General features: G+C 35.3%; 1 protein-coding gene across 1 annotated transcript in view; it reads left to right on the top strand.

The window, feature by feature from the left end:
* The first annotated feature begins 8,096 nt into the window (after positions 1–8,096).
* The window catches only part of LOC134848850 (uncharacterized), a 24,654-nt gene continuing 4,999 nt past the window's right edge, over positions 8,097–27,751 (top strand). The window contains exons 1-2 of the mRNA XM_063866360.1: positions 8,097–8,166; positions 8,538–8,741. Coding sequence (XP_063722430.1) covers positions 8,097–8,166; positions 8,538–8,741 — 274 coding nt within the window. The remainder of the gene's footprint in view (positions 8,167–8,537; positions 8,742–27,751) is intronic.

The following is a 27,751-nucleotide window of genomic DNA, read 5'->3' as shown; positions in this document are numbered from 1 at the left end:
GCGTTAAACTTGAAATTTAACACCCGTTTTTCTCAAATTGGGTTGAGATTAGGTGAAAATTTATGAAGACAAAACTTGCTTAAAAAATTTGAGCAGAATTAATGTGGTGTAATTTGTTTTGCGAAATTCGGGCCCAAAATTTTACCCCAAAAATGGGTCATTTTAGTTTTTCTTATGGAACCAGATCTAAACAATATCTTATTATTGGTTATAAATTAGATATTTTATCACTATAAAATATTTAATATTAACCAATCATGATCCATCTAACTAACAACCCACTTTTTTATAAGTGCTGAAATAACTTGTAATTTCAGCACCAGAGAGATTTGAATTTAACTTAGAAATTAGTTACCTCTCCAATAGACCAAATAGTAATCGCAATAAGCCAGTATACTCTAGATCTATTGAGCCTAGCAGAGACTAGTTAAACAACCTGAGACTAGTAGATATATGTGACATTCGACCAGAATTGACATACGCTGACCTTGCGAATTGGCAGTTTTAACAGATTAGCCACGTTATTGTAACGATTAGTCAAACTGTGAAGGTCGGAATATTCTGGTATTTTAAATTTTTAAAATTTCGAATGATGACGTCATCTTTCCGAGAAACGTCAAAAACAGCCATTTTGGAAGAAATAAAAACAACGACAGAAGTTGCGAAAACAACAACAGCGATAGTTGCTAGAAAAACGACAACATAGAAAAAGACGACAGTGTATTAGCAGAGACCGCTCCGAGTTGCAACGATTGTGTCGCTACAATCGTAATCGTTGCAAAGCCATTCACTCTAACGGTGAAGGGTGGGAATCAGCCTTCCGGAGAGGAAGTAAGGGTGTTATTTTCCCGGACTCAGGAATCCGGAGGGGGCTTGAGACTTGAACTCAAACTGTTTTATACAAACTTTTAGCTTCCTGGATATGTCCTGAATTGAATTTAATTAACATTTGAGTTCATTTTCTGAGAATGAGAAGCTAGGAGTTGGGGGAAAGGGTTGATCCATCTTCGATGGGGATGATGATTTTTATCTACTGAACAAAAACAAAAGTAAAATGATAAATAGTAGTAGCCCTGTTTTTAGGAGTGACCTCGTGGTCTGGGGATACTGAGACCCAGCCATGAGCTCACTATTCTTGCATATAATTGAGTTATTTTGAGTGTTTTGACCGAAGCCGAAAGCAGTAACAATTTTGTCGACCCGATGTTAGAAAGACCACCAAAAGAACTGACTTTGGCAGAGACGGTGAAAAGCATGTAGAGCTCTGTATAGACGCTGGCCAGTCGTCTTAGAACCTAGCTTTATTTTCCATCGATATGTACTTCCGAGCGAATGTTACATAGATGTTTTTATGGCGCTCCTGGGTGTTAATCTTTATTAACATCATGACCGCAGAACCGTTAACGAGCACTCCGCGCCGAGCGGATGCTCACAATAACCACCCTCATAGGCCCTAACCGCCGGCGCATTCCGTGGAATTCATCCTGGGTGAAAATGGTCCACATAGCAAAGCAACAAGTAGACAATTTTCATTTCTCAACAATACGAGTATTTTATCAAACCAAAAACGCCAATACAGTGCTGATTTAAATTAACCGGACGAAACGCGCTAAACCTGAAATTTAACACCCGTTTTTCTCAAATTGGGTTGAGATTAGGTGAAAATTTTTGAAGACAATTTTTGAAGACATTTTGAGATTAGGTGAAAATTTTTGAAGACAATTTTTGAAGACATTTTGGTTTTTCTTATGGAAACAGATCTAAACTATATCTTATTATTGGTTATAAATTAGATATTTTATCACTATAAAAAATTTAATACTAACCAATCATGATCCATCATACTAACAACCCATTTTTTTTAAAAAAGTGCTGAAATTACTTGTAATTTGAGCACTAGAGAAATTTGAATTTAAATTAGAAATTAGTTACCTCTCCAATAGACCAAACAGCAATCGCATTAAGCCAGTATACTCTAGATCTATTGAGCCTAGCAGAGACTAGTTAAACAACCTGAGACTAGTAGATATATGTGACATTCGACCAGAATTGACATACGCGGACATTGAGAATTGGCAGTTTTAACAGATTAGCCACGTTATTGTAACGATTAGTCAATCTGTGAAGGTCACAATATTCTGGTATTTTAAGTTTTTAAAATTTCGAATGATGACGTCGTATTTCCGAGAAACCTCAAAAACAGCAATTTTGGAAGAAATAAAGTACAACGACAGAAGTTGCGAAAACAACAACAGCGATAGTTGCTAGAAAAACGACAACATAGAAAAAGACGACAGTGTATTAGCAGAGACCGCTCCGAGTTGCAACGTTTGTGTCGCTACAATCGTAATCGTTGCAAAGCCATTCACTCTAACGGTGAAGGGTGGGAATCAGCCTTCCGGAGAGGAAGTAAGGGTGTTATTTCCCCGGACTCAGGAATCCGGAGGGGGCTTGAGACTTGAACTCAAACTGTTTTATACAAACTTTTAGCTTCCTGGATATGTCCTGAATTGAATTTAATTAACATTTGAGTTCATTTTCTGAGAATGAGAAGCTAGGAGTTGGGGGAAAGGGTTGATCCATCTTCGATGGGGATGATGATTTTTATCTACTGAACAAAAACAAAAGTAAAACGATAAATAGTAGTAGCCCTGTTTTTAGGAGTGACCTCGTGGTCTGGGGATACTGAGACCCAGCCATGAGCTCACTATTCTTGCATATAATTGAGTTATTTTGAGTGTTTTGACCGAAGCCGAAAGCAGTAACAATTTTGTCGACCCGATGTTAGAAAGACCACCAAAAGAACTGACTTTGGCAGAGACGGTGAAAAGCATGTAGAGCTCTGTATAGACGCTGGCCAGTCGTCTTAGAACCTAGCTTTATTTTCAGTCGATATGTACTTCCGAGCGAATGTTACATAGATGTTTTTATGGCGCTCCTGGGTGTTAATCTTTATTAACATCATGACCGCAGAACCGTTAACGAGCACTCCGCGCCGAGCGGATGCTCACAATAACGCCCCTAATAGGCCCTAACCGCCGGCGCATTCCGTGGAATTCATCCTGGGTGAAAATGGTCCACATAGCAAAGCAACAAGTAGACAATTTTCATTTCTCAACAATACGAGTATTTTATCAAACCAAAAACGCCAATACAGTGCTGATTTAAATTAACCGGACGAAACGCGCTAAACCTGAAATTTAACACCCGTTTTTCTCAAATTGGGTTGAGATTAGGTGAAAATTTTGAAGACAATTTTTGAAGACATTTTGAGATTAGGTGAAATTTTTTGAAGACAATTTTTGAAGACATTTTGGTTTTTCTTATGGAAACAGATCTAAACTATATCTTATTATTGGTTATAAATTAGATATTTTATCACTATAAAAAATTTAATACTAACCAATCATGATCCATCTAACTAACAACCCATTTTTTTTTGAAGTGCTGAAATTACTTGTAATTTGAGCACCAGAGAAATTTGAATTTAAATTAGAAATTAGTTACCTCTCCAATAGACCAAACAGCAATCGCATTAAGCCAGTATACTCTAGATCTATTGAGCCTAGCAGAGACTAGTTAAACAACCTGAGACTAGTAGATATATGTGACATTCGACCAGAATTGACATACGCGGACATTGAGAATTGGCAGTTTTAACAGATTAGCCACGTTATTGTAACGATTAGTCAATCTGTGAAGGTCACAATATTCTGGTATTTTAAGTCTTTAAAATTTCGAATGATGACGTCGTATTTCCGAGAAACCTCAAAAACAGCAATTTTGGAAGAAATAAAGTACAACGAAAGAAGTTGCGAAAACAACAACAGCGATAGTTGCTAGAAAAACGACAACATAGAAAAAGACGACAGAGTATTAGCAGAGACCGCTCCGAGTTGCAACGATTGTGTCGCTACAATCGTTGCAAAGCCATTCACGCTAACGGTGAAGGATGGGAATCAGCCTTCCGGAGAGGAAGTAAGGGTGTTATTTTTCCCGGATTCAGGATTCCGGAGAGGTCTTGAGACTTGAACTCAAACTGTTTTATACAAACTTTTAGCTTCCTGGATATGTCCTGAATTGAATTTAATTAACATCTGAATTCATTTTCTGAGAATGAGAAGCTAGGAGTTGGGGTAAAGGGTTGATCCATCTTCCATGGAGATGATGATTTTTATCTACTGAACAAAAACAAAAGTAATATAATAAATAGTAGTAGCCCTGTTTTTAGGAGTGACCTCGTGGTCTGGGGATACTGAGACCCAGCCATGAGCTCACTATTCTTGCATATAATTGAGTTATTTTGAGTGTTTTGACCGAAGCCGAAAGCAGTAACAATTTTGTCGACCCGATGTTAGAAAGACCACAAAAAGAACTGACTTTGGCAGAGACGGTGAAAAACTTGTAGAGCTCTGTTTAGACGCTGGCCAGTCGTCTTAGAACCTAGCTTTATTTTCCGTTGATATGTACTTCCGGGCAAATTTTACATAGATAATTTTATGGCGCTCCTGGATGTTATTCTTTTTTAACATCATGACCGGCAGAACCGTTAACGAGCACTCCGCGCCGAGCGGATGCTCACAATAACGCCCCTAATAGGCCCTAACCGCCGGGGCGGAAGGGTAGTTCGGAACGCGGAAGCCTTTCGGATTCCCGTGAATAGCTTTTCAACATAGTTAAGACCGAAAATTCACGAACCAGGAAGGGTGGGGGGATTCTCGGTCCCGTCATTTCCTGAGTTGTCCGTGACCAAAAACACTTAAAGCTAAACAAGAAACCGAACAAAAAGTAGTACAGTACCCAAGAAAAACATTAAAACATAAAAAATAACCGAAAAAACCAAAAACAGTAAAAAAGAATAAAATCAGTAGAAATCATCCCCCCAGACAAGATGTGATCCGACCCTCCCGTTTGTTGTTGATAGGTATATTGTTGTTACAGGCATTTATATCAGTCAGAATTGTTACGATCAATTTTGTGGCCCGTTTGTGAGGCTTGTACTGTAGGGTTGATTGAGTAATTAGGCACGTTAATGCTAATTTGCGCTCAAACCGGAAGGGTCTGCTAATTTTCGCTCAATCCGGAAGGGTCTCGGGATTAGCGGAGAAGACTGATCCGGCAAGCAGTTAAAGGAGCAACAAGAAGGGGCTCAACGACAACAACAATCGACTGTTGCGTATCGTTAACAAGTTTTGTATCCCTTTTGGTACAAAAAGTAAAATAGTAATCTGTGGGGGGCTCGACAGTTGTGACCCTTCACCGGACTGCGAATTTCCGAGTTAAGCACCTTAATTCGGATATTGAACGAATCCGGAGGGGTATAGTATTACTAATAATATTATTTATACAGCCTATATTAATATTCTTATATCGTTTTTCAATGAAAAACACAATAAGCGGACCGGTTTTTAGGGTCAAAATAGCGATATTTTGATCCCCCCACAAATCGCGATTTCTGAGATATCGATATTTTTTGAAACGGAAAAAAGCGTTAAATTAGTGTGTTACATCGTAATTGTACTAGTATAATAGGTAGAACCGGTTGAGTTTAGTTCAGAAGTGGTTGGAACTATTTGGGTACCAAAAACAAAAATTTTCGTGATTTTTGAATAAACAAAACACTAATAAATAAGAAAAAAATTTTTTGAAACTTTTGAGTTAGGACAGTAAAAATTATTGTTAGGGCAACTTCCACTAGTGAATCGACAGGTTTTAAAACCCATTTTCCGATAAACTTCCGGGTTATAGAGAAATTGAACTTAACGTGTTTGATTTAGTGGATTCAACAATCCGGAGAGGTCCAATTGGCATAGTTTTTCGCAACTTTTTTCAACTAGAGCAATTTAGATCGGGTTTTTGCATTGAACTAGAAGAATACAGGCCTTCTGAGCTCGAATCAATAATTTTTAGGTCGAAAAGAACAGAATTGCGAAAACAGTTAGGAGGAACCTATAAGAGAAATTTTGTGACTTTAGAAAAAAGACGTTTTGGTTAATAACTTTGGAACTACAGGACAGATTCAGTTGATCTTGGTACCACTAGATCACATATTATCTGAGCTTACTAATAAGAACATCAATTATTCGTGAAAATTTTTCAAGATTGTTTTTAGCAAATTCACTAATTCGGGAAGGTAGACCCTTCACGTTTTATAAAAAAAAATTCGGAAAGCCCTTACACCCCTACCAAAAGGTAGTAAAGGTAATATAAGGCAATTTTACGCTGTTCTAAACAAAAAGGGAAGGCTATGGGAACCAGAAAACCATAGTCAAGTCGAAACTAGGCTAGCGATAAGACCCTTCACAGTTAGGGTGAATTGTCAAATAAAAGGCTTAACTTCAATCCGGAAGGGTCTTGCGAAAGAAAATACACCCTTCCTAGTTAGTTCAGACAGCATAATAGCATCGGAGAACGTATCCGGAAGGGTACAGGTTGAAAATTTAGGAAGTCTCCGAAAAGCTATTTTTACAAAACCGGAGGGATCCCAATCCGGAGGGGTCCCAATCCGGAGGGGTCCTATTTTCGCCAAACAGGAGGGGTCCCAATCCGGAGGGGTCCTTTATATTTTTTCTAAATCGGAGGGGTCCCAAACCGGAGGTGTCTTGTTTTCACAAAACCGGAGGGGTTCCAATCCGGAGGGGTCTCAATTTTGCCAATCCGGAGGGGTCCTGTTTTTGTCAATCCGGAGGAGTATTATTTTGTTAAGAATTAGGATAAACAACAGAAAAGAAAGTAGTAAGAGGTATTAGGTTATCAAGAGACAGGCTAGGAACCAGTGATTGCACTGGTGACTTGCATTTATAAAAAACCAGACCAAAACAAAACAGGTCTAAACTCGGATATTCGCAACACTAAGTCTAAAATGAACAAGAGTGTGTAACTCATTGGTGTGGATTGAAATCCAAACAGTTTTTGAGAAAAATGATTGCCTTGAGGAATTTAGTATGTCTAGCTCGGGCAGTCCGAAGACATAGGTAACACGAGGCTCGGTGGGTGCAATAGACGCCCACTTGAGAAAAATACTGCCTTCAAGTTTTGTCTGTTTGGTGCAGCACCAAGCAGGGAAAGCTCTTCCTTCAGAAAAAAGTTCGACTATTGTATTGCGACTGACTAAAAGTACAAAACACATACGTTTTTCATAGAGGATGTTCTTATATTCGTCATTTTCGGTTTTAAAACAATAATATTTGTGCTTGATGTGCCAGTCGGTCATATTTTGGAGTTTGACCTTGAGCAATACGAACAACGTGATTTTGGGGTCAAATGTCATGCTCAACTTTCTCGCGACAACTGAAAACCTCAGAAAAATAAGATCAGAACAATCGAACTGCAATCGCGGGAAAGTAGTCAAAAAAGCAGCGGGAAATTGCTATTCGCAATTTCGAGACTTAAAGATCACACGAGAGTAGAGCTGACCTATCTAGAAATAGGAGACAGAGCGATTACAAATGAAGAGCGAATCAATTTACATTGGACCAGAGTGAAGCTTCGAAGGAAAGGTGGCCAACCAAAGTCTCCCAATGTTCGAGCCCCAAAACTCATTTCTCGAGCTAAAACTTATTCAATTAAAGCTAATTGAGTCAAACTTAATCCCCCATTTATTCTCGAATTGCTTATTAATTTAGTTACCTCAATTCTCGATTGTGCTGGAATGTGAGTACCCAATTTAATTTTCTTGAGTGTGTTTTATGATTGTTATGTTGAGGTAAGGAGAGTTTTAGGTTGATCCATCTGAAATGGATCAAAGTTCCACTGTCTAATAAAAAGTAACTGTACGGACTGTTCCGACCCTGTTTTTAACGGCGTTCGCGTATTTTGGGTATATAGAGACCTAAATATGGGGACGTTCTTAATTTCTAGAGCGGGGGGGGGGGTATTTTGGTAGTGGCCTTTAAGCTGTAACGAGGGTTTTAGTCTCATGTCGCAAGTAAACCGAATTGGCTCCGACCGTTCGAGGTAGAAAAACACAAGAGATAGTGTCCCTGACTCTTGAGCCAATGGTTAAAGGGCCTATTTTTCTTTAACCTCATATGTGACTTAAGTAGGCGACTGCTACATAGTGTTTTTATGGCGCTCCTGGGTGTTTTTACGACATCATGACTAAGGAGTCCAACCCACTTGACACAGCTCCGGGCTACATGCCCATTCTAGAGTACCAGTGGCACGGTTTGGCGAAAACGTGTAAGCCTTCCGGTCGTACCGTGATAGCTTTTTAAGAAAACTCGAGAAAACTTCCTGGTACGCTCTCCGAACGAGGCTTAGCTAACCGAATAAGGGGGTAACTAGGGAGACAAAAAAAAGAGCAAAAAGTTAAAAAGCGAAACAAAACCGAAAAAGAATAGAAAAAGGAACAAAAATCATGAAACAAGAAAGGACAGCGACTTTGACACCAGATAAGTTGGATCAAATCTTTATATTAATTAAATAGTATACCCATACTGTTTTCACAAGACCGATCGTTTCGATCAAATTAGCAATTTAAAAAGGTGTCCAAGTGTGGGGCGTTGTTAAGGGTTTTCAGATAGCTTGCAACTTAGCTGGACCACTAGCAGGCTCGACTGGAAGAGGTGATCAGCCGAGTAGGAAAGTGGTTCACAGGAACTTAGCTGGACCACTAGGAGACTTGACTGGAACAGGTGACCAGCCAAATGGGAAAGTGGTGCTGGTGATCAGGTGCAGGACACGTCAAGGAGACAACCAGCACGGAATCAGAACAACCAGAAGACGGGAGGTGTTCTTAAGTTGGTCAAACGGGTATCGTTAAAATCCACATTACATTATAGGAGATAAGTGTAAAATTGGATAAGCGGAACCCCACTGTTTTGAGGAACGTTTTTACTCAAGCAGAGCCTGGAAACAGGTTCTACGGTTTTCTCTCAAGAGATTTAGCACCCGGCGCTTAAGGTAATTTTCGGCTCAAGAGGGGGGCTAAAGAGGGGGAGGTTAGAAGGGGGGCTGGTTAGGTTAGAGGTTGGCGGTTGCAAATTGTAAAAAGGGGGGACACATTACAGTACCTAATTGATCGACATTGTCGATTAAGTTTCATTAGAATCTTACACGCGTGAATTATAAGAAGAGGATATCCAAATTTAAGATCGAATTAGGGTAGGTACCCTGGTCGGATCGGGTGGGGAAAAGGGCGTAGACAATTTTTGTAAACCGGAAGGAAAATACCCCATAAGAACATTACAAGGGGGGAGGAAAACGAGTGGCAATCAGGTACCAGACGTTTTTTCTTAACAAAGGCTGATATCAGTCACCTCTTTGGAATCCCATTTATTACTAAATATAAACCAATGATTAACATTTTAAACAGCAGAATTCATACAAAAGATAAATACACAAGAATGAATAACACAGCTTTAACATTCTTCTAAAGAATAAATAAGCAACCATTCTTCTCCAAATTTTACTCTATATATAATCAAGAACTAAAACACCTGAAACCACTAGCAGGTTATGTTTATAACTTCTCAATCAAACAAGTTCACCAATATGATGAAGAACAAAACAAATACCATCTCTATATGTCTGACCTTGAATTCAGACCAAATCATAAATTTTTTCGAGTAACAATCTCATCTATCAAGTACATCAAAACCTCTGCCCAGACATCATTTCCTAACATGTCTATAATAAATCTCCATATAAAATAACCCTACCTTTGGGACTCTTAGGTTATTGTGAAACTAACGCGACAACTTCTCCCACCAAGGAAGTAGCGTATAGAGTAAACAAAATCTCACAACTTTTAGATATATGTCAATCAACAATTCTTGACGAAGAACTATCAATAAATAATATAATAATCAATGAAAAACGAAACACAGACTATTTCGCAAAAACACCTTACTTCAAACCAACTTTTCAAATATCAAATTACACAGAAGAACAACAAAAACTCTAAACAATGTTCAAGTTTCAACCCTCTCAGATAACACAAAAAGAATTTGAAAAACTAGCCGATTCAGTATTAAAACACCCAAAAACTTACGCTACAACTTAATTTGATGATGGAAAAGTAAATTCACCACTACAACTACCTTTAAAACCAGATGCAGTTTTCAAAAAACAACGAGCAACTAAAGTTCCAATTCACTTACAAGACAAATTAATTAACAGACTATTAGACATACTAGAACAATATGAAATCTTTTCTCCAGTAAATAAAGAAGAATAACCAAAAGGAAACACATTCAAAAATCCTTTTATCATCCTGGCAGAAGGAGAATCATGAAAATAATTCTAGATACGAGATATCTCAATTCAGTCATCGACGAATCTAAATGTAATTGGCACATTGAACCAATTCAAGTTATTCTCACAAAAAAAGGTTTGTAATTCTCAACATCAAATGTGAATAATGTATATAATCAAATGCCGTTAGACGAACAATCACGATGATTAACAAAATTAGTTATCGGAAATCAACAAATGAATTCAATAGATTATTCTATGGCATCTCCATAGGACCAGCAGCATTCTCATCATTTATGAGTGAAATTTGCCGACCACTCATACTCAAGAAAAAAAAGCAATCACATATTTATACTATTTTTTTATGCAATCACAAGCCAAGGACGAATTGTTCAGTTTTAGAAAATATTATCATATATTACTACACGAACACTTGAAAGCAGCATTTGATATTATACATTTTTTTCCAACACGTGTAAAGCTTCTTGGACATATTATAGAAACAAACACTATAAGTCCATTAAAATCTCGTATAGATGCAATTCAAAAACTCCAACCACCATCCAACAAAAAAAATGCAAGAATTTCTTGGTATGTTAAATTTCCTAAGTAAAATCGAAAATCAATTGCAATCAACAATTCTTCGAAATAAAAGTTTTTAACAATGAAGGTAACGACTTCTTGAGTTCAAATACAAAAAGATATTCAACCTCCGATAATTTTTTGTAAATTTCTGAGGGTTTGAAAATTGCCAACTTGGCCATGTTCTGGACTAGATTATGCGTCTTTTGAAGAATTTTTCATATTGCTGAGAACCTTAAGCGAATTTTTTATGCGTGGCAAATTATACCGCACAAAACTTGTGTCAAATTGAAGGGAGTCTGGCTAGTTCGTCGTATTAATTCCGTACGATTCAAAATTTTACACTTTGACTTTGTCCACAATTTACAGGTGTTCAATGTTTTCTTTTTCCAAAACCTATTCGATATGAATTGAAGGGACAGTCGGAACATTCAGGGCTTTGCCCTGACACACTGACAGTCTTGCTTAGGGGCGGATCTAGGATTTTCTCGTGGAGTGGACTGATTTTCAGAAAATTTTCGAAAATTTTTTCGACCTTTTTTCAAGGTCGACCAAATTGATTTTTCGAGCTCTCCCAAACCACTGCTTTGCCACTATTTTGGCCAACTTTTGTGCGCCGCCGGCAAATTGTTGAAAAAATAGGCTAGAAAAGGAATTTTTAGGCACTTTTTGGAAAATTTTGACCAAAAAGTTGCGTTTTTTCGGCGCGCGCTCCCCCTTCAAAATTAATTTATATTGGCGCCCAAGGCTCCATTAGAAAATTTTTAGGGTCCATCTTCAAAAATGGATATCTCAAATTAGTACAAAGGGGGACCCTTTAAGTCGGCAGGGTGTCCAATCTCGAGAGGGGACGTCCCTCCCTAAATCCGCTACTGGTCTTGTTTCAAGTTCAGGTTTTATTCAAATGATCGATCTAGAAGCTCTTCATATAAAAAAAATAAAAACTGTTCCAGCAAAAGGAATCGAAACTTTTCAAATGATCGAAATCAAAGATTATCAAAACAATAGATCACGTGATTAATCTAACAACAGATCAAACTATCAAAGATCAAGTTATAACAACAATCAAAATAGATCACGCGATAATTCACAAAACAGAAATTCAAATTATAACAATAGACAAAGAAGATACTTTATCACCACATAGAATTAACACACTTTATCCAGGTTCTCAATAAAAACATAGAAGTAATACACCAAAACATCAATCAAGTACTAACAATTGAAGTAACTCAATCAGACCCCCTGGTATTGATAATTTAGAATGCACAGAATTGCAATTAAACCACATCAATTGCGAATCCACAGACAGTGAAAGCGAAACAGATAATGCAATTACAATTAACATGATACATGTTGAAAAAGATTATGAATCCATTATATACGAACAACCGATACATTCACACTTCTATCAAAATCATGCTTACTTCCTCTTAAATTATTATACAAGACCTAGAAGTAAATATAAAACAAAAGAAAACATAGAAGAAATTACAGAAGAAAAACCTGTAGAATGTTCCAATACAAACCATATTTACCAAAATGTACCAAAAGAAACACAACCTTAAGAAAAAGTTTGGAAAATTCCACTCCCCTTCGAAAGTCCAAAAAGCAAAGAATTCCAAACACCACACCTTGAAATTGATTTTTCAATAGAATCTGGAGCGGAATCGAACATTATCAACCTTCCCACTTGGAATGAAATCAAAACGTTACATCCAAAACTAATACCCTTAAAAACAACAAGCAGGTTAGCGACAGCACAAGGCTCAACCTTAACAAATTATGGAAAAACACAACTCTCCCTGGTTCCCACTTGAACAAGGGGAAAAACAAACTCTTGAACAAACCATTCGAACAAACTTTCCATATCACCGATATAAAGCATAATATCATTGGAATCACAATTATTACTAAATATTTATACCAATGATTAACATTTTAAACAGCAGAATTCATATAAAAGATAAATAACACAAAAATAATTTGAAAAATTAGCCGATTCAAAATTTTAAGCACCCAAAAGTTTACGCGACATCTAAATTTGATGTTGGAAAAGTAAATTCACCACTACATCTACCTTGAACACCTGATGCAATTTTCGAAAAACAACGAGCGAATAAAGTTCCAATTCACTTACAAGACAAAGTTAACAGACTATTAGGCATACTAGAACAATTTGAAATCTTTTCTCCAGTGAATAAAGAAGAACAGCCAAAAAGAAACACATTAAGAAATCCTTTTATCATCCTGGCAAAGGAGAACCATGAAAACAGTTCTAGATGCGAGATATCTCAATTCACTCATTGACGAATCTGAATGTAATTGGCCCCTTGAACCAATTCAAGTTATTCTAACAAAAAAAAGGTTAATACTTCTCAACAGCAGATATGAATAGTGCATATAATCAAAAGCCGTTAGACGAACAATCACGACGATTAACACAACTTGTTATCGGTAATCAACAAATGAATTCAAAAGACTATTCTATGGCATCTCCATAGGACCAGCAGCATTCTCAGCATTTATGAGTGAAATTTGCCGACCACTCATACTCAGGAAAAAAAGCAATCACATATTTAGACTGTTTTTATGCAATCACAAGCCAAGGATGAATTGTTCACTGTTTTAGAAAAAAAAATTATCAGATATTACTAAAGTTTCTTGGCGTATTATAGAAACGAACACTATAACTCCATTAAAATCTCGTATAGATGCAATTCAAAAACTACAACCACCATCCAACAAAAAGAAAATACAAGAATTCCTGGGTATGTTAAATTTCCTAAGTAAAATCGTATATCAATTGCAATCAACAATTCTTCGAAATAAAAGTTTTTAACAAAAAAAATTAAGACCTCAATGGAGGTATCGACTTCATGAGTTCAATATAAAAAGATAATCAACCTCCGATAAATTTTCGTAAATTTCTGAGGGTTTGAAAATTGCCAACTTGGCCATGTTCTGGACTAAATTATGCGTCTTTTGAAAAATTTTTTTTATATTGCTGATAACCTAAAGCGAATTTTTTATGCGTGGCAAATTATACCGCACAAAAATTGTGTCAAACTGAATGGAGGCTGGCTAATTCGTCGTATTAATTCCGTACGACTCAAAAACTTACACTTTGACTTTGTCCACAATTTACAGGTGTTCAATGTTTTCTTTTTCCAAAACCTATTCGATATGAATTGAAGGGACAGTCGGAACATTCAGGGCTTTGCCCTGACACACTAACAGTCTTGCTTAGGGGCGGATCTAAGAATTTCTCGAGCAGGGGACTGATTTTCAAAAAATTTTCGAAAATTTTTTCGGCCTTTTTTTAAGGTCGACCAAATTGATTTTTCGAGCTCTCCCAAACCACTGCTTTGCCACTATTTTGGCCAACATTTGTGGGCAGCCGGCAAACTGTTGAAAAAATAGGCTAGAAAAGAGTTTTAGGCACTTTTTGGAAAATTTTGACCAAAAAGTTGCGTTTTTTCGGTGCGTGCTCGCCCTTAGAAAACTTTTAGGGTTTATATTCAAAAATGGATATCTCAAATTAGTACAAAGGGGGACCCTTTAAGTCGGCAGGGGGTCGACTCTCGAGAGGGGGACGTCCCTCCCTAAATCCGCTACTGGTCTTGTTTCAAGTTCAGGTTTTATTCAAAGGATCGATCTAGAAGCTCTTCATATAAAAAAAATAAAAACTGTTCCAGCAAAAGGAATCGAAACTTTTCAAATGATCGAAATCAAAGATTATCAAAACAATAGATCACGTGATTAATCTAACAACAGATCAAACTATCAAAGATCAAGTTATAACAATCAAAATAGATCACGCGATAATTCACAAAACAGAAATTCAAATTATAACAATAGACAAAGAAGATACTTTATCACCACATAGAATTAACACACTTTATCCAGGTTCTCAATAAAAACATAGAAGTAATACACCAAAACATCAATCAAGTACTAACAATTGAAGTAACTCAATCAGACTCCCTGGTATTGATAATTTAGAATGCACAGAATTGCAATTAAACCACATCAATTGCGAATCCACAGACAGTGAAAGCGAAACAGATAATGCAATTACAATTAACATGATACATGTTGAAAAAGATTATGAATCCATTATATACGAACAACCGATACATTCACACTTCTATCAAAATCATGCTTACTTCCTCTTAAATTATTATACAAGACCTAGAAGTAAAAATAAAACAAAAGAAAACATAGAAGAAATTACAGAAGAAAAACCTGTAGAATGTTCCAATACAAACCATATTTACCAAAATGTACCAAAAGAAACACAACCTTAAGAAAAAGTTTGGAAAATTCCACTCCCCTTCGAAAGTCCAAAAAGCAAAGAAAAAGCACCACACCTTGAAATTGATTTTTCAATAGAATCTGGAGCGGAATCGAACATTATCAACCTTCCCACTTGGAATGAAACGTTACATCCAAAACTAATACCCTTAATAACAACAAGCAGGTTAGCGACAGCACAAGGCTCAACCTTAACAAATTATGGAAAAATACAACTCTCCCTGGTTCCCACTTGAACAAGGGGAAAAACAAACTCTTGAACAAACCATTCGAACAAACTTTCCATATCACCGATATAAAGCATAATATCATTGGAATCACAATTATTACTAAATATTTATACCAATGATTAACATTTTAAACAGCAGAATTCATATAAAAGATAAATTACACAAAAAAAATTTGACAAATTAGCCGATTCACTATTTAAGCACCCAAAAGTTTACGCGACATCTCAATTTGATGTTGGAAAAGTAAATTCACCACTACATCTACCTTAAAAACTTGATGCAATTTTCGAAAAACAACGAGCAACTAAAGTTCCAATTCACTTACAAGAAAAAGTTAACAGACTCTTAGGCATACTAGAACAAAATGAAATCTTTTCTCCAGTAAATAAAGAACAACAGCCAAAAAGAAACACATTTAGAAATCCTTTTATCATCCTAGCAAAAGGAGAATCATGAAAAATAGTTCTAGATGCGAGATATCTCAATTCAGTACTTAATGAATCTAAATGTAATTGACCTATTGAACCAATTCAAGTTAGTCTCACAAAAAAAGGTTAATATTTCTCAACAGGCAGATGTGAATAGTGCCTATCATCAAATGCCGTTAGACGAACAATCACGACGATTAACACAATTTGTTATCGCAAATCAACAAATGAAATCAATAGATTATTCTATGGCATCTCCATAGGGCCAGCAGCATTCTCAGCATTTATGAGTGAAATTTGCCGACCACTCATACTCACAAAAACATTGCAATCACATATTTAGACTGTGTTTTTATGCAATCTCAAACCAAGGACGAAATGTTCTGTTTTAGAAAAATTTTATCAGATATTACTACACGAACACTTGAAAGCAGCCCTTGATAAACCACATTTTTTTCTAAAACGTGTAAAGTTTCTTGGACATATTATAGATACAAACACTATAACTCCATTAAAATTTCGTATAGATGCAATTCAAAAACTTCAACCACCATCCAACATAACGAAAATACAAGGATTTCATGGTATGTCAAATTTCCTAACTAAATACGTATATCAATTGCAATCAACAATTCTTCGATTTGGAAGTTTTTGACAAAAAAATGTTAGACCTCAATGGAGGTATGGACTTCCTGATTTGAAATATAAAAACATATTTAACCTCCGATTAATTTCTGTAAATTTCTGAGGGTTTGAAAATTGCCAAATTGGCCAAGTTTCGGACTGAATTAACCGCCATTTGAACAATTTTTTCATATTGCTGAGAAGCTAACGCGAAATTTTTATGCGTGGAGAAATAGACCGCACAAAAACTTTGTCAAATTGAATGGTGGCTGGCTAATTGCTCGTAGTAATTCCGTACGACTCAAAATCTTACACTGACTTTGTCCAAAATTAACAGGTGTTCAATGTTTTCTTTTTCCAAAACTTATTCGATATGAATTGAAGGGACATTCGGAACATTCAGGGCTTTGCCCTGACACGCTAACAGTCTTGTTCAGGAGCTGATCTAGGATTTTCTCGAGGACGGGACTGATTTTCAATAAATTTTCGAAAAATTTTTCGACGTTTTTTTAAGGTCGACCAAATTGATTTTTCGAGCTCTCCCAAAGCACTGCTTTGCCACTATTTTGGCCAAAATTTGTGCGCCGCAGGCAAAACGTTGAAAAAACAGGCCAAAAAAGGCATTTTTAGGCACTTTCTGGAAAATTTTGACCAAAAAGTTTTTTTTTCGGCGCGTGTTCCCCCTTAAAAGCTAATATATATTGGCGCCCAAGGCACCCTTAGAAAACTTTTAGGGTCCATCTTCAAAAATGGATATCTCAAATTAGTACAAAGGGGGGACCCTTTAAGTCGGCAGGGGGTCGAATCTCGAGAGGGGGACGTCCCTCCCACTGGTCATCTGATGATCGATCTTGAAGCTCTTCATATAAAAAAAATGAAACTGTTCCAGCAAAAGGAATCGAAACTTTTCAAATGATCGAAATCAAAGATATCAAAACAGTAGATCACTTGATTATTCTAACGACAGATCAATCTATCAAAGATCAAGTTATAACAACAATCAAAATAGATGACGCGATAATTCACAAAACAGAAATTTAAATTATAACAATAGAAAAGAAACTACTCTCAATCACCACATAGAAATATCACACGTTATCCAGATTCTCAACAAAAATATAGAAGTAATACACCAAAACATCAAAGACGAATCAATCAAGTACAAACAATTGAAGAAACTCAATCAGATCCCCTGGTATTGATAATTTAGAAAGCACAGAATTGCAATTAAACCACATCAATTGCGAATCCACAGACAGTGAAAACGAAACAGATAATGCAATTTCAGTTAACATGATACATGTTGAAAATGATTACGAATCCATTATATACGAACAACCGATACATTCACACTTCTATCAAAATCATGCTATCTTTCTCTTGAATTATTATACAAGACCTATAAATAAAAACAAAACAAAAGAAAACATAGTAGAAGAATTTACAGAAGAAAAACCTGTAGATTGTTCCAATGCAATCCATATTTACCAAAATATACCAAAAGAAACACAAACTTAAGAAAAAGTTTAGAAAATTCCACTCCTCTTCGAAAGTCCAAAACGCAAAGAACTCCAAACACCACACCTTGAAATTGATTTTTCAATAGAATCTGGAGCGGAATCTTACATCATCAACCTTCCCAATTGGAATGAAATCAAAACGTTACATCCAAAATTAATACCCTTAAAAACAACAAGCAGGCTAGCGACAGCATAAGCTCAACCTTAACAAATTATTGAAAAATACAACACTCCCTGGTTCCCACTCGAACAAGGGGAAAAACAAACTCTTGAACAAACCATTCAAACAAACTTTCCATATCACCGATATAAAGCATAATATCATTGGAATCCCAATTATTATTAAATATTTATACCAATGATTAACATTTTAAACAGCAGAATTCATATAAAAGATAAATAACACAAAAATACTTTGAAAAATTAGCCGATTCACTATTTAAGCACCCAAAAGTTTACGCGACATCTAAATTTGATGTTGGAAAAGTAAAATAACCACTACATCTACCTTAAAAATTTGATGCAATTTTCGAAAAACAACGAGCAACTATAGTTCCAATTCACTTACAAGACAAAATTAACAGACTATTAGGCATACTAGAACAAAATGAAATCTTTTCTCCAGTAAATAAAGAACAACAGCCAAAAAGAAACACATTTAGAAATCGTTTTATCATCCTATCAAAAGGAGAATCATGAAAAAGACTTCTAGATGCGAGATATCTCAATTCACTACTTGATGAATCTAAATGTAATTGACCCATTGAACCAATTCAAGTTATTCTCACAAAAAAAAGTTTAATGTTTCTCAACAGGCAGATGTGAATAGTGAATATCATCAAATGCCGCTAGACGAACAATCACGACGATTAACACAATTTGTTATCGGAAATCAACAAATGAATTCAATAGATTATTCTATGGCATCCCCATAGGACCAGCAGCATTCTCAGCTTTTATGAATGAAATTTGCCGACCACTCATACTCAAGAAAACATTGCAATCACATATTTAGACTATGTATTTATGCAGTCTCAAACCAAGGACGAAATGTTCACTGTTTTAGAAAATTTTTATCAGATATTACTACACGAACACTTGAAAGCAGATCTTGATAAATCACATTTTTTTCTAACCGTTGTAAAGTTTCTTTGACATATTATAGATACAAACACTATAACTCCATTAAAATTTTGTATAGATCCAATTCAAAAACTTCAACTACCATTCAACATAATGAAAAAACAAGAACTTCAAGGTATGTTAAATTTCTTAACTAAATACGTATATCAATTGCAATCAACAATTCTTCGAAATTGAAGTTTTTGACAAAAAAATAAGATCTCAATGGAGGTATCGACTTCCTGAGTTGAAATGTAAAAAGATATTTAACCTCCGATTAATTTCTGTAAATTTCTGAGGGTTTGAAAATTGCCAAGTTGGCCATGTTTCGGACTGAATTGAGCGCCATTTGAACAATTTTTTCATATTGCTGAGAACCTACTCGAACAAGGGGAACAAGGGTTCCCACTCGAACAAGGGGAAAAACAAACTATTGAACAAACCATTCAAACAAACTTTCCATAGCACCGATATAAAGCATAATATCATTGGAAACCCAATTATTACAAAAATATTTATACCCATGATCAACATTTTAAACAGCAGAATTCATATAGAAGATAAATAACACAAAAATAATTTGAAAAATTAGCCGATTCACTATTTAACCACCCAAAAGTTTACGCGACATCTAAATTTGATGTTGGAAAAGTAAATTCACCACTACATCTACCTTAAAACTTTGATGCAATTTTCGAAAAACAACGAGCAACTAAAGTTCCAATTCACTTACAAGACAAAGTTAACAGATTATTAGGCATAATAGAACAATATGAAATTTTTTCTCCAGTAAATAAAGAACAACAGCTTAAAAGAAACACAATTAGAAATCCTTTTATCATCCTGGAAAAAGGAGAATCATGAAAAATAGTTCTAGATGCGAGATATCTCAATTCACTCATTGATGATTCTAAATGTAATTGACCCATTGAACCAATTCAAATTATTCTCACAAAAAAGGTTAATATTTCTCAATAGGCAGATGTGAATAGTCACGAACAATCACGACAATTAACACAATTTGCTATCGGAAATCAACAAATGAATTAAAGAGATTATTCTATGGCATCTCCATAGGACCAGCAGCATTCTCAGCATTTATGAGTGAAATTTGCCGACCACTCGTGCTCAAGAAAACATTGCAATCACATATTTAGACTATGTTTTTATGCAATCTCAAACCAAGGACGAAATGTTCACGGTTTTAGAAAAATTTTATCAGATATTACTACATGAACAATTGAAAGCAGCCCTTGATAAATCACAATTTTTTCTAACACGTGTTAAGTTTCTTGGACATATTATAGATACAAACACTATAACTCCATTAAAATTACGTATAGATGCAATTCAAAAATTTCAACCACCATCCAACATAACGAAAAAACAAGAATTTCATGGTATGTTAGATTTCCTAACTAAATACGTATATCAATTGCAATTAACAATTCTTCGATATAGAATTTTTTGACAAAAAAATGTTAGACCTCATTGGAGGTATGGACTTCCTGATTTGAAATAAAAAAACATATTTACCCTCCAATTAATTTCTGTAAATTTCTGAGGGTTTGAAAATTGCCAAATTGGCAAAGTTTCGGACTGAATTAAGCGCAATTTGAACAATTTTTTCATATTGTTGAGAAGCTAACGCGAATTTTTTATGCGTGTAGAAATATACCGCACAAAAACTGTGTCAAATTGAATGGTGGTTGGCTAAAAGGTCGTAGTTATTCCGTACGACTCAAAAGTTTACACATTGACTTTGTTCAAAATTTACAGGTCTTCAATGTTTTCTTTTTCCAAAACTTATTCGATATGAGTTGAAGGGACAGTCGGAACATTCAGGGCTTTGCTCTGACACGCTAACAGTCTCGTCAGGAGCGGATCTAGGATTTTCTCGAGGAGGGGACTGATTTTCAATAAATTTTCGAAAAATTTTTCGACGTTTTTTTAAGGTCGACCAAATTACTGCTTTGCCACTATTTTGGCCAGATTTTGTGCGCGCAGGCAAATTGTTGAAAAAAGGCATTTTTAGGCACGTCTGGAAAATTTTGACTAAAAATTTTTTTTCGACGCGTGCTACCCCTTCAAAGCTAATATATATTGGCTCCCAAGGCGCCCTTAGAAAAATTTTAGGGTTCATCTTCAAAAATGAATATCTCAATTTAGTACAAAGGGGGGACCCTTTAAGTCGACAGGGGGTCGAATCTCGAGAGGGGGCGTACCTCCCTAAATCCGCTACTGGTCTTGTTTGAAGTTCAGGTTTTATTCAAATGATCGATCTAGAAGCTCTTCATATAAAAAAAAATTGAAACTGTTCCAGCAAAAGGAATCGAAAGTTCTCAAATGATCGAAATCAAAGATATCAAAACAATAGATCACGTGATTATTCTAACAACAGATCAAACTATCAAATATCACTTTATAACAACATTCAGAATAGATTACGCGATAATTCACAAAACAGAAATTCAAATGATAACAATAGACAAAGAAACTACTCTCAATCACCACATAGAAATAACACACGTTATCCAGATTCTCAACAAAAATATAGAAGTAATACACCAAAACATCAAAGACAAATCAATCAAGTACAAACAATTGAAGAAACTCAATCAGGTCCCCTGGTATTGATAATTTAGAAAGCACAGAATTGCAATTAAACCACATCAATTGCGAATCCACAGACAGTGAAAACGAAACAGATAATGCAATTTCAGTTAATATGATACATGTTGAAAATGATTACGAATCCATTATATACGAACAACCGATACATTCACACTTCTATCAAAATCATGCTATATTTCTCTTAAATTTTTATACAAGACCTATAAATAAAAATAAAACAAAAGAAAACATAGTAGAAGAAATTACAGAAGAAAAACCTGTAGAATGTTACCAAAATATACCAAAAGAAACACAACCTTAAGAAAAATTTAGAAAATTCCACTCCTCTTCGAAAGTCCAAACAGCAAAGATTTCCAAACAGCACACCTTGAAATTGATTTTTCAATATAATCTGGAGCGGAATCGAACATCATCAACCTTCCCACTTGGAATGAAATCAAAACGTTACATCCAAAATTAATACCCTTAAAAACAACAAGCAGGCTAGCGACAGCACAAGGCTCAACCTTATCAAATTATGGAAAAACACAACTCTCCCTGGTTCTCACTCGAACAATGGGGAAAAACAAACTCTTGAACAAACCATTCAAACAAGCTTTCCATATCACCGATATAAAGCATAATATCATTGGAATCCCAATTATTACTAAATATTTATACCAATGATTAACATTTTAAACAGCAGAATTCATATAAAAGATAAATAACACAAAAATAATTTGAAAAATTAGCCGATTCACTATTTAACCACCCAAAAGTTTACGCGACATCTAATTTTGATGTTGGAAAAGTAAATTCACCACTACATCTACCTTAAAAACTTGATGCAATTTTCGAAAAACAACGAGCAACTAAAGTTCCAATTCAATTACAAGACAAAGTTAACAGACTATTAGGCATACTAGAAGAAAATGAAATCTTTTCTCCAGTAAATAAAGAACAACAGCCAAAAAGAAACACATTTAGAAATCCTTTTATCATCCTAGCAAAAGGAGAACCATGAAAAATAGTTCTAGATGCGAGATATCTCAATTCAGTACTTAATGAATCTAAATGTAATTGACCTATTGAACCAATTCAAGTTATTCTCACAAAAAAAGGTTAATACATTTCTCAACAGGCAGATGTGGATAGTGCATATCATCAAATGCCTTTAGACGAACAATCACGACGATTAACACAGTTTGTTATCGGAAAACAACAAAAGATTTCAATAGATTATTCTATGGCATCTCCATAGGGCCAGCAGCATTCTCAGCATTTATGAGTGAAATTTGCCGACCACTCATACTCAGGAAAACATTGGAAACACATATTTAGACTATGTTTTTATGCAATCTCAAATCAAGGACGAAATGTTCACTGTTTTAGAAAAATTTTATCAGATAGTACTACAACGAACACTTGAAAGAAGCCCTTGATAAATCACATTTTTTTCTAACACGTGTAAAGTTTCTTGGACATATTATAGATACAAACACTATCACTCCATTCAAATTTCGTATAGATGTAATTCAAAAACTTCAACCACCATTCAACATTACGAAAATACAAGAATTTCATGGTATGTTAAATTTCCTAACTAAATACGTATATCAATTGCAATCAACAATTCTTCGAAATAGAAGTTTTTGACAAAAAAAATAAGACCTCAATGGAGGTATTGACTTCCTGAGTTGTAATGTAAAAAGATATTTAACCTCCGATTAATTTCTGTAAATTTCTGAGGGTTTGAAAATTGCCAAATTGGACATGTTTCGGACTGAATTAAGCGCCATTTGAACAATTTTTCATATTGTTGAGAACCTAAGGCGAAGTTTTTATGCGTGACAAATTATACCCTACATAAATTGTGTCAAATTGAATGGAGGCTGGCTAATTGGTCGTAATAATTCCGTACGACTCAAAAATTTACACTTTGACTTTGTCCAAAATTTACAGGTGTTCAATGTTTTCTTTTTCCAAAACCTATTCGATATGAATTGAAGGGACAGTCGGAACATTCAGGGCTTTGCCCTGACACGCTAACAGTCTTGTTCAGGGGCGGATCTAGGATTTTCTCGAGGAGGGGACTGATTTTCAATAAATTTTCGAAAAATTTTTCGACGTTATTTTAAGGTCGACCAAATTGATTTTTCGAGCTCTCCCAAAGCACTGCTTTGCCACTATTTTGGCCACATTTTTTGCGCCGCAGGCAAATTGTTGAAAAAACAGGCCAAAAAAGGCGTTTCTGGAAAAATTTGACCAAAACGTTTTTTTTCGGCGCGTGCTCCCCCTTCAAAGCTAATATATTGGCGCCCAAGGCGCCCTTAGAAAACTTTTAGGTTCCATCTTCAAAAATGGATATATCAAATTAGTACAAAGGGGGACCCTTTAAGTCGGCAGGGGGTCGACTCTCGAGAGGGGGACGTCCCTCCCTAAATCCGCTACTGGTATTGTTTGAAGTTCAGGTTTTATTCAAATGATCGATCTAGAAGCTCTTCATATAAAAAAATAGAAATTGTTCCAGCAGTAGGAATCGAAACAATTCAATTGATCGAAATCAAAGATATCAAAACGATACATCACGTGATTATTCTAACAACAGATCAAACTATCAAAGATCAAGTTATAACAACTATCAAAATAGATCAAGCGATAATTCACAAAAAAGAAATTCAAATTATAACAATAGACAGAGCAACTTCTCTCAATCACCACATAGAATTAACACACGTTATCCAGATTCTCAACAAAAATATAGAAGTAATACACCAAAACACCAAAGACAAATCAATCAAGTACAAACAATTGAAGAAACTCAATCAGACCCCCCTGGTATTGATAATTTAGAAAGCACAGAATAGCAATTAAACCACATCAATTGCGAATCCACAGACAGTGAAAGCGACACAGATAATGCAATTTCAAATAACATGATACATGTTGAAAATGATTACGAAACCATCATATACGAACAACCGATACATTGACATATCTATCAAAATCCTGCTCACTTTCTTTTAAATTTTTATACAAGACCTATAAATAATAATAAAACATAGAAATCATAGTAGAAGAAAATACCGAAGAAAAATCTGTAGAATGTTCCAGTACAAAACATATTTACCAAAATGTATTAAATGAAACACAACCTAAAGAAAAACTAGGGGCCCAGCTGAAAGCTGGAGAGACCTGTTTGATTATTTTAATATTGATTATTTTAAAATTGTTTTAAAATTTCAGGTTTCTCAAGTCGATAGCGCCTTTCCTACGCAAAAAAAGTGAAAGAGACGCTTATGCATTCATTGGTAACGCTTTGGTAAAAAGTTTTCATGAGGGAACTTTTCAAGTCCATAGGTGTTTCCCTAGACAATAGGGGCCCAGCTGGAAGCTGGAGAGACCTGTTTGGTTATTTCAGAAAAAAAATGTTATACAAATTTTTGATGAAATCGAATTAGCTAGCGCTTTTTGTTTTATTGAAAAAACGAGTTTGAAAAAATGTGGGTGGGGGTGTAAATTTAGCGAAATCGCAGAAAGCACATGACCATCAATGATACTTAAGTGAAGTATCATTGAGTGAAGTATCTATAGACTTGGAAAAAAGTGACTTTTCCTAAGTCTATAGCTCTTCCCCTAGGCAAGTTCAGGACCAACCGCTTGTGTGGGAGAGTTTCCTACAACCTGGTCTATCGATTAAACCCTAAATTCCAAATCTGGATGGGTATTTTTTGAGGAAATCGATAATTTCCGAAAAAATAGACAAAAAAATCAAAAAAAGTGACTTTTCCTAAGTCTATAGCTCTTCCCCTGAGAAAATTAGGGACCAGCCGCTTGTGCATGGGAGTTTCCTACAACCTGGTCTATCGATTTAACCCTTAATCTCAAATCTGGTTGGGTAGTTTTTGAGGAAATCGAAAATTTCCGAAAAAATGAGCAAAAAGTGAAAAAAGTACCGAGTTGTGAAGCTTTTCTAAGACCGTAGGGGGTGGGGTAGGGTAAAAACTGCCCTAAATTTCAAGCAGGCAGGTAGGTGAAACGCTACTGAATCCATTGGTACCACTTTAATGAGAATCTGAAGGGTAGTTTTTTGGGAAAGCGAATTTTTCGAAAAAGCGTCTCAAAAAAAAAAACAAAAAAAAACAGACCTCATCTGGAAAAAAAAAACGTTTTCATAATACATGTTTAATAAATCCAACAGGAATTTTGGACAATTCCACTTCTCTTCGAAAGTCCAAAAAGCAAAGAATTCCAAACACCAAATCTTGAAATTGATTTTTCAATAGAATCTGGAGCGGAATCGAACATCATCAACAATCCTACTTGGAATGAAATCAAAAGTTTACATCCAAAAATAATACCTTCAAAAACAACAAGCAGGCTAGCGACAGCACAAGGCTCAACCTTAACAAATTATGGAAAAAGACAACTCTCCTCCCTGGTTCCCACTCAAACAATGGAACAAAACAAACTCTTGAACAAACCATTCAAACAAACTTTTCAAATTACCGATATAAAGCATGATATCATTGGAATTCCAATTATTACTAAATATATACCAATGATTAGTATTTTAAACAGCAGAATTCATATAGAAGATAAATAACACAAAAAGAAATTGAAAAACTAGCCGATTCACTATTAAGCACCCAAAAGTTTACGCGACATCTAAATTTGATGTTGGAAAAGTAAATTCACCACAACATTTACCTTAAAAACCTGATGCAGTTTTCATAAAACAACGATCAACTGAAGTTTCAATTCACTTGCAAGACAAAGCTAACAGACTATTAGACATACTAGAACAAAATGAAATCTTTTTTCCAGTAAATAAAGAAGAACAGCCAAAAAGAAACACATTTATAAATCCTTTTATCATCCTGGCAAAAGGAGAATCATGAAAAATAGTCACGATGCGAGATATATCAATTCACTCATTGACAAATCTGAATGTCATTGGCCCATTCAACCAATTCAAGTTATTCTAACATAAAAAGGTTAATATTTCTCAACAGCAGATATGAATAGTGCATATAATCAAATGGCGTTAGACGAACAATCACGACGATTAACACAACTTGTTATCGGTAATCAACAAACGAATTCAATAGATTATTCTATGGCATCTCCGTAGGACCAGCATCATTCTCAGCGTTTATGAGTGAAATTTGCCGACCACTCTTACAGGAAAAAAATCCAATCACATATTTAGACTTTTTATGCAATCACAAACCAAGGACGAAATCTTCAGTTTTAGAAAAAAATTATCAGATATTACTACACGAACACTTGAAAGCAGCTATGCATTATATCGGTGATATGGAAAATTTGTTTGAATGGTTTGTTCAAGAGTTTGTTTTGTTCCATTGTTCGAGTGGGAACCAGGGTGGAGAGTTGTATTTTTCGATAATTTGTTAAGGTTGAGCCTTGTGCTGTCGCTAGGCTGCTTGTTGTTTTTAGGGGTTATAATTTTGGATGTGAGGTTTTGATTTCATTCCAAGTAGGAATGTTGATGCTGTTCGATTCCGCTCCAGATTCTATTGAAAAATCAATTTCAAGGTCTGGTGTTTGGAATTCTTGCTTTTTTGATTTTCGAAGAGGAGTGGAAGTGTCCAAATTTTTTTAGGTTGTGTTTCTTTTGGTGCACTTTGGTAAAAATGGTTTGTACTGGAACATTCTACAGGTTTTTTTTCTGTAATTTCTTTTATTATGTTTTCTATTGTTTTATTATTATTTCTAGGTCTTGTATAATAATCTTAGAGAAATATAGCATGATTTTGATAGAAGTGTGAATGTATCGGTTGTTCGTATATAATGGATTCGTAATCATTTTTAACATGTATCATGTTAACTGAAATTGCATTATCTGTTTCGTTTTCACTGTCTGTGGATTCGCAATTCATGTGGTTTAATTGCAATTCTGTGCTTTCTAAATTATCAATACCAGGGGGTCTGATTGAGTTTCTTCAATTGTTAGTATTGATTGATGTTTTGGTGTATTACTTCTATGTTTTTGTTGAGAACCTGGATAAAGTGTGTTAATTCTATGTGGTTATAAAGTAGTTTCTTTGTCTATTGTTATAATTTTATTTTCTGTTTTGTGAATTATCGCGTGATC

The sequence above is a fragment of the Symsagittifera roscoffensis genome, chromosome 6 (genome assembly GCF_963678635.1).
Source record: "Symsagittifera roscoffensis chromosome 6, txSymRosc1.1, whole genome shotgun sequence".
NCBI lineage: Eukaryota > Metazoa > Xenacoelomorpha > Acoela > Convolutidae > Symsagittifera > Symsagittifera roscoffensis.
Note: the sequence above shows the minus strand (reverse complement) of the source record. Positions and strands in the feature narration are given on the sequence as shown.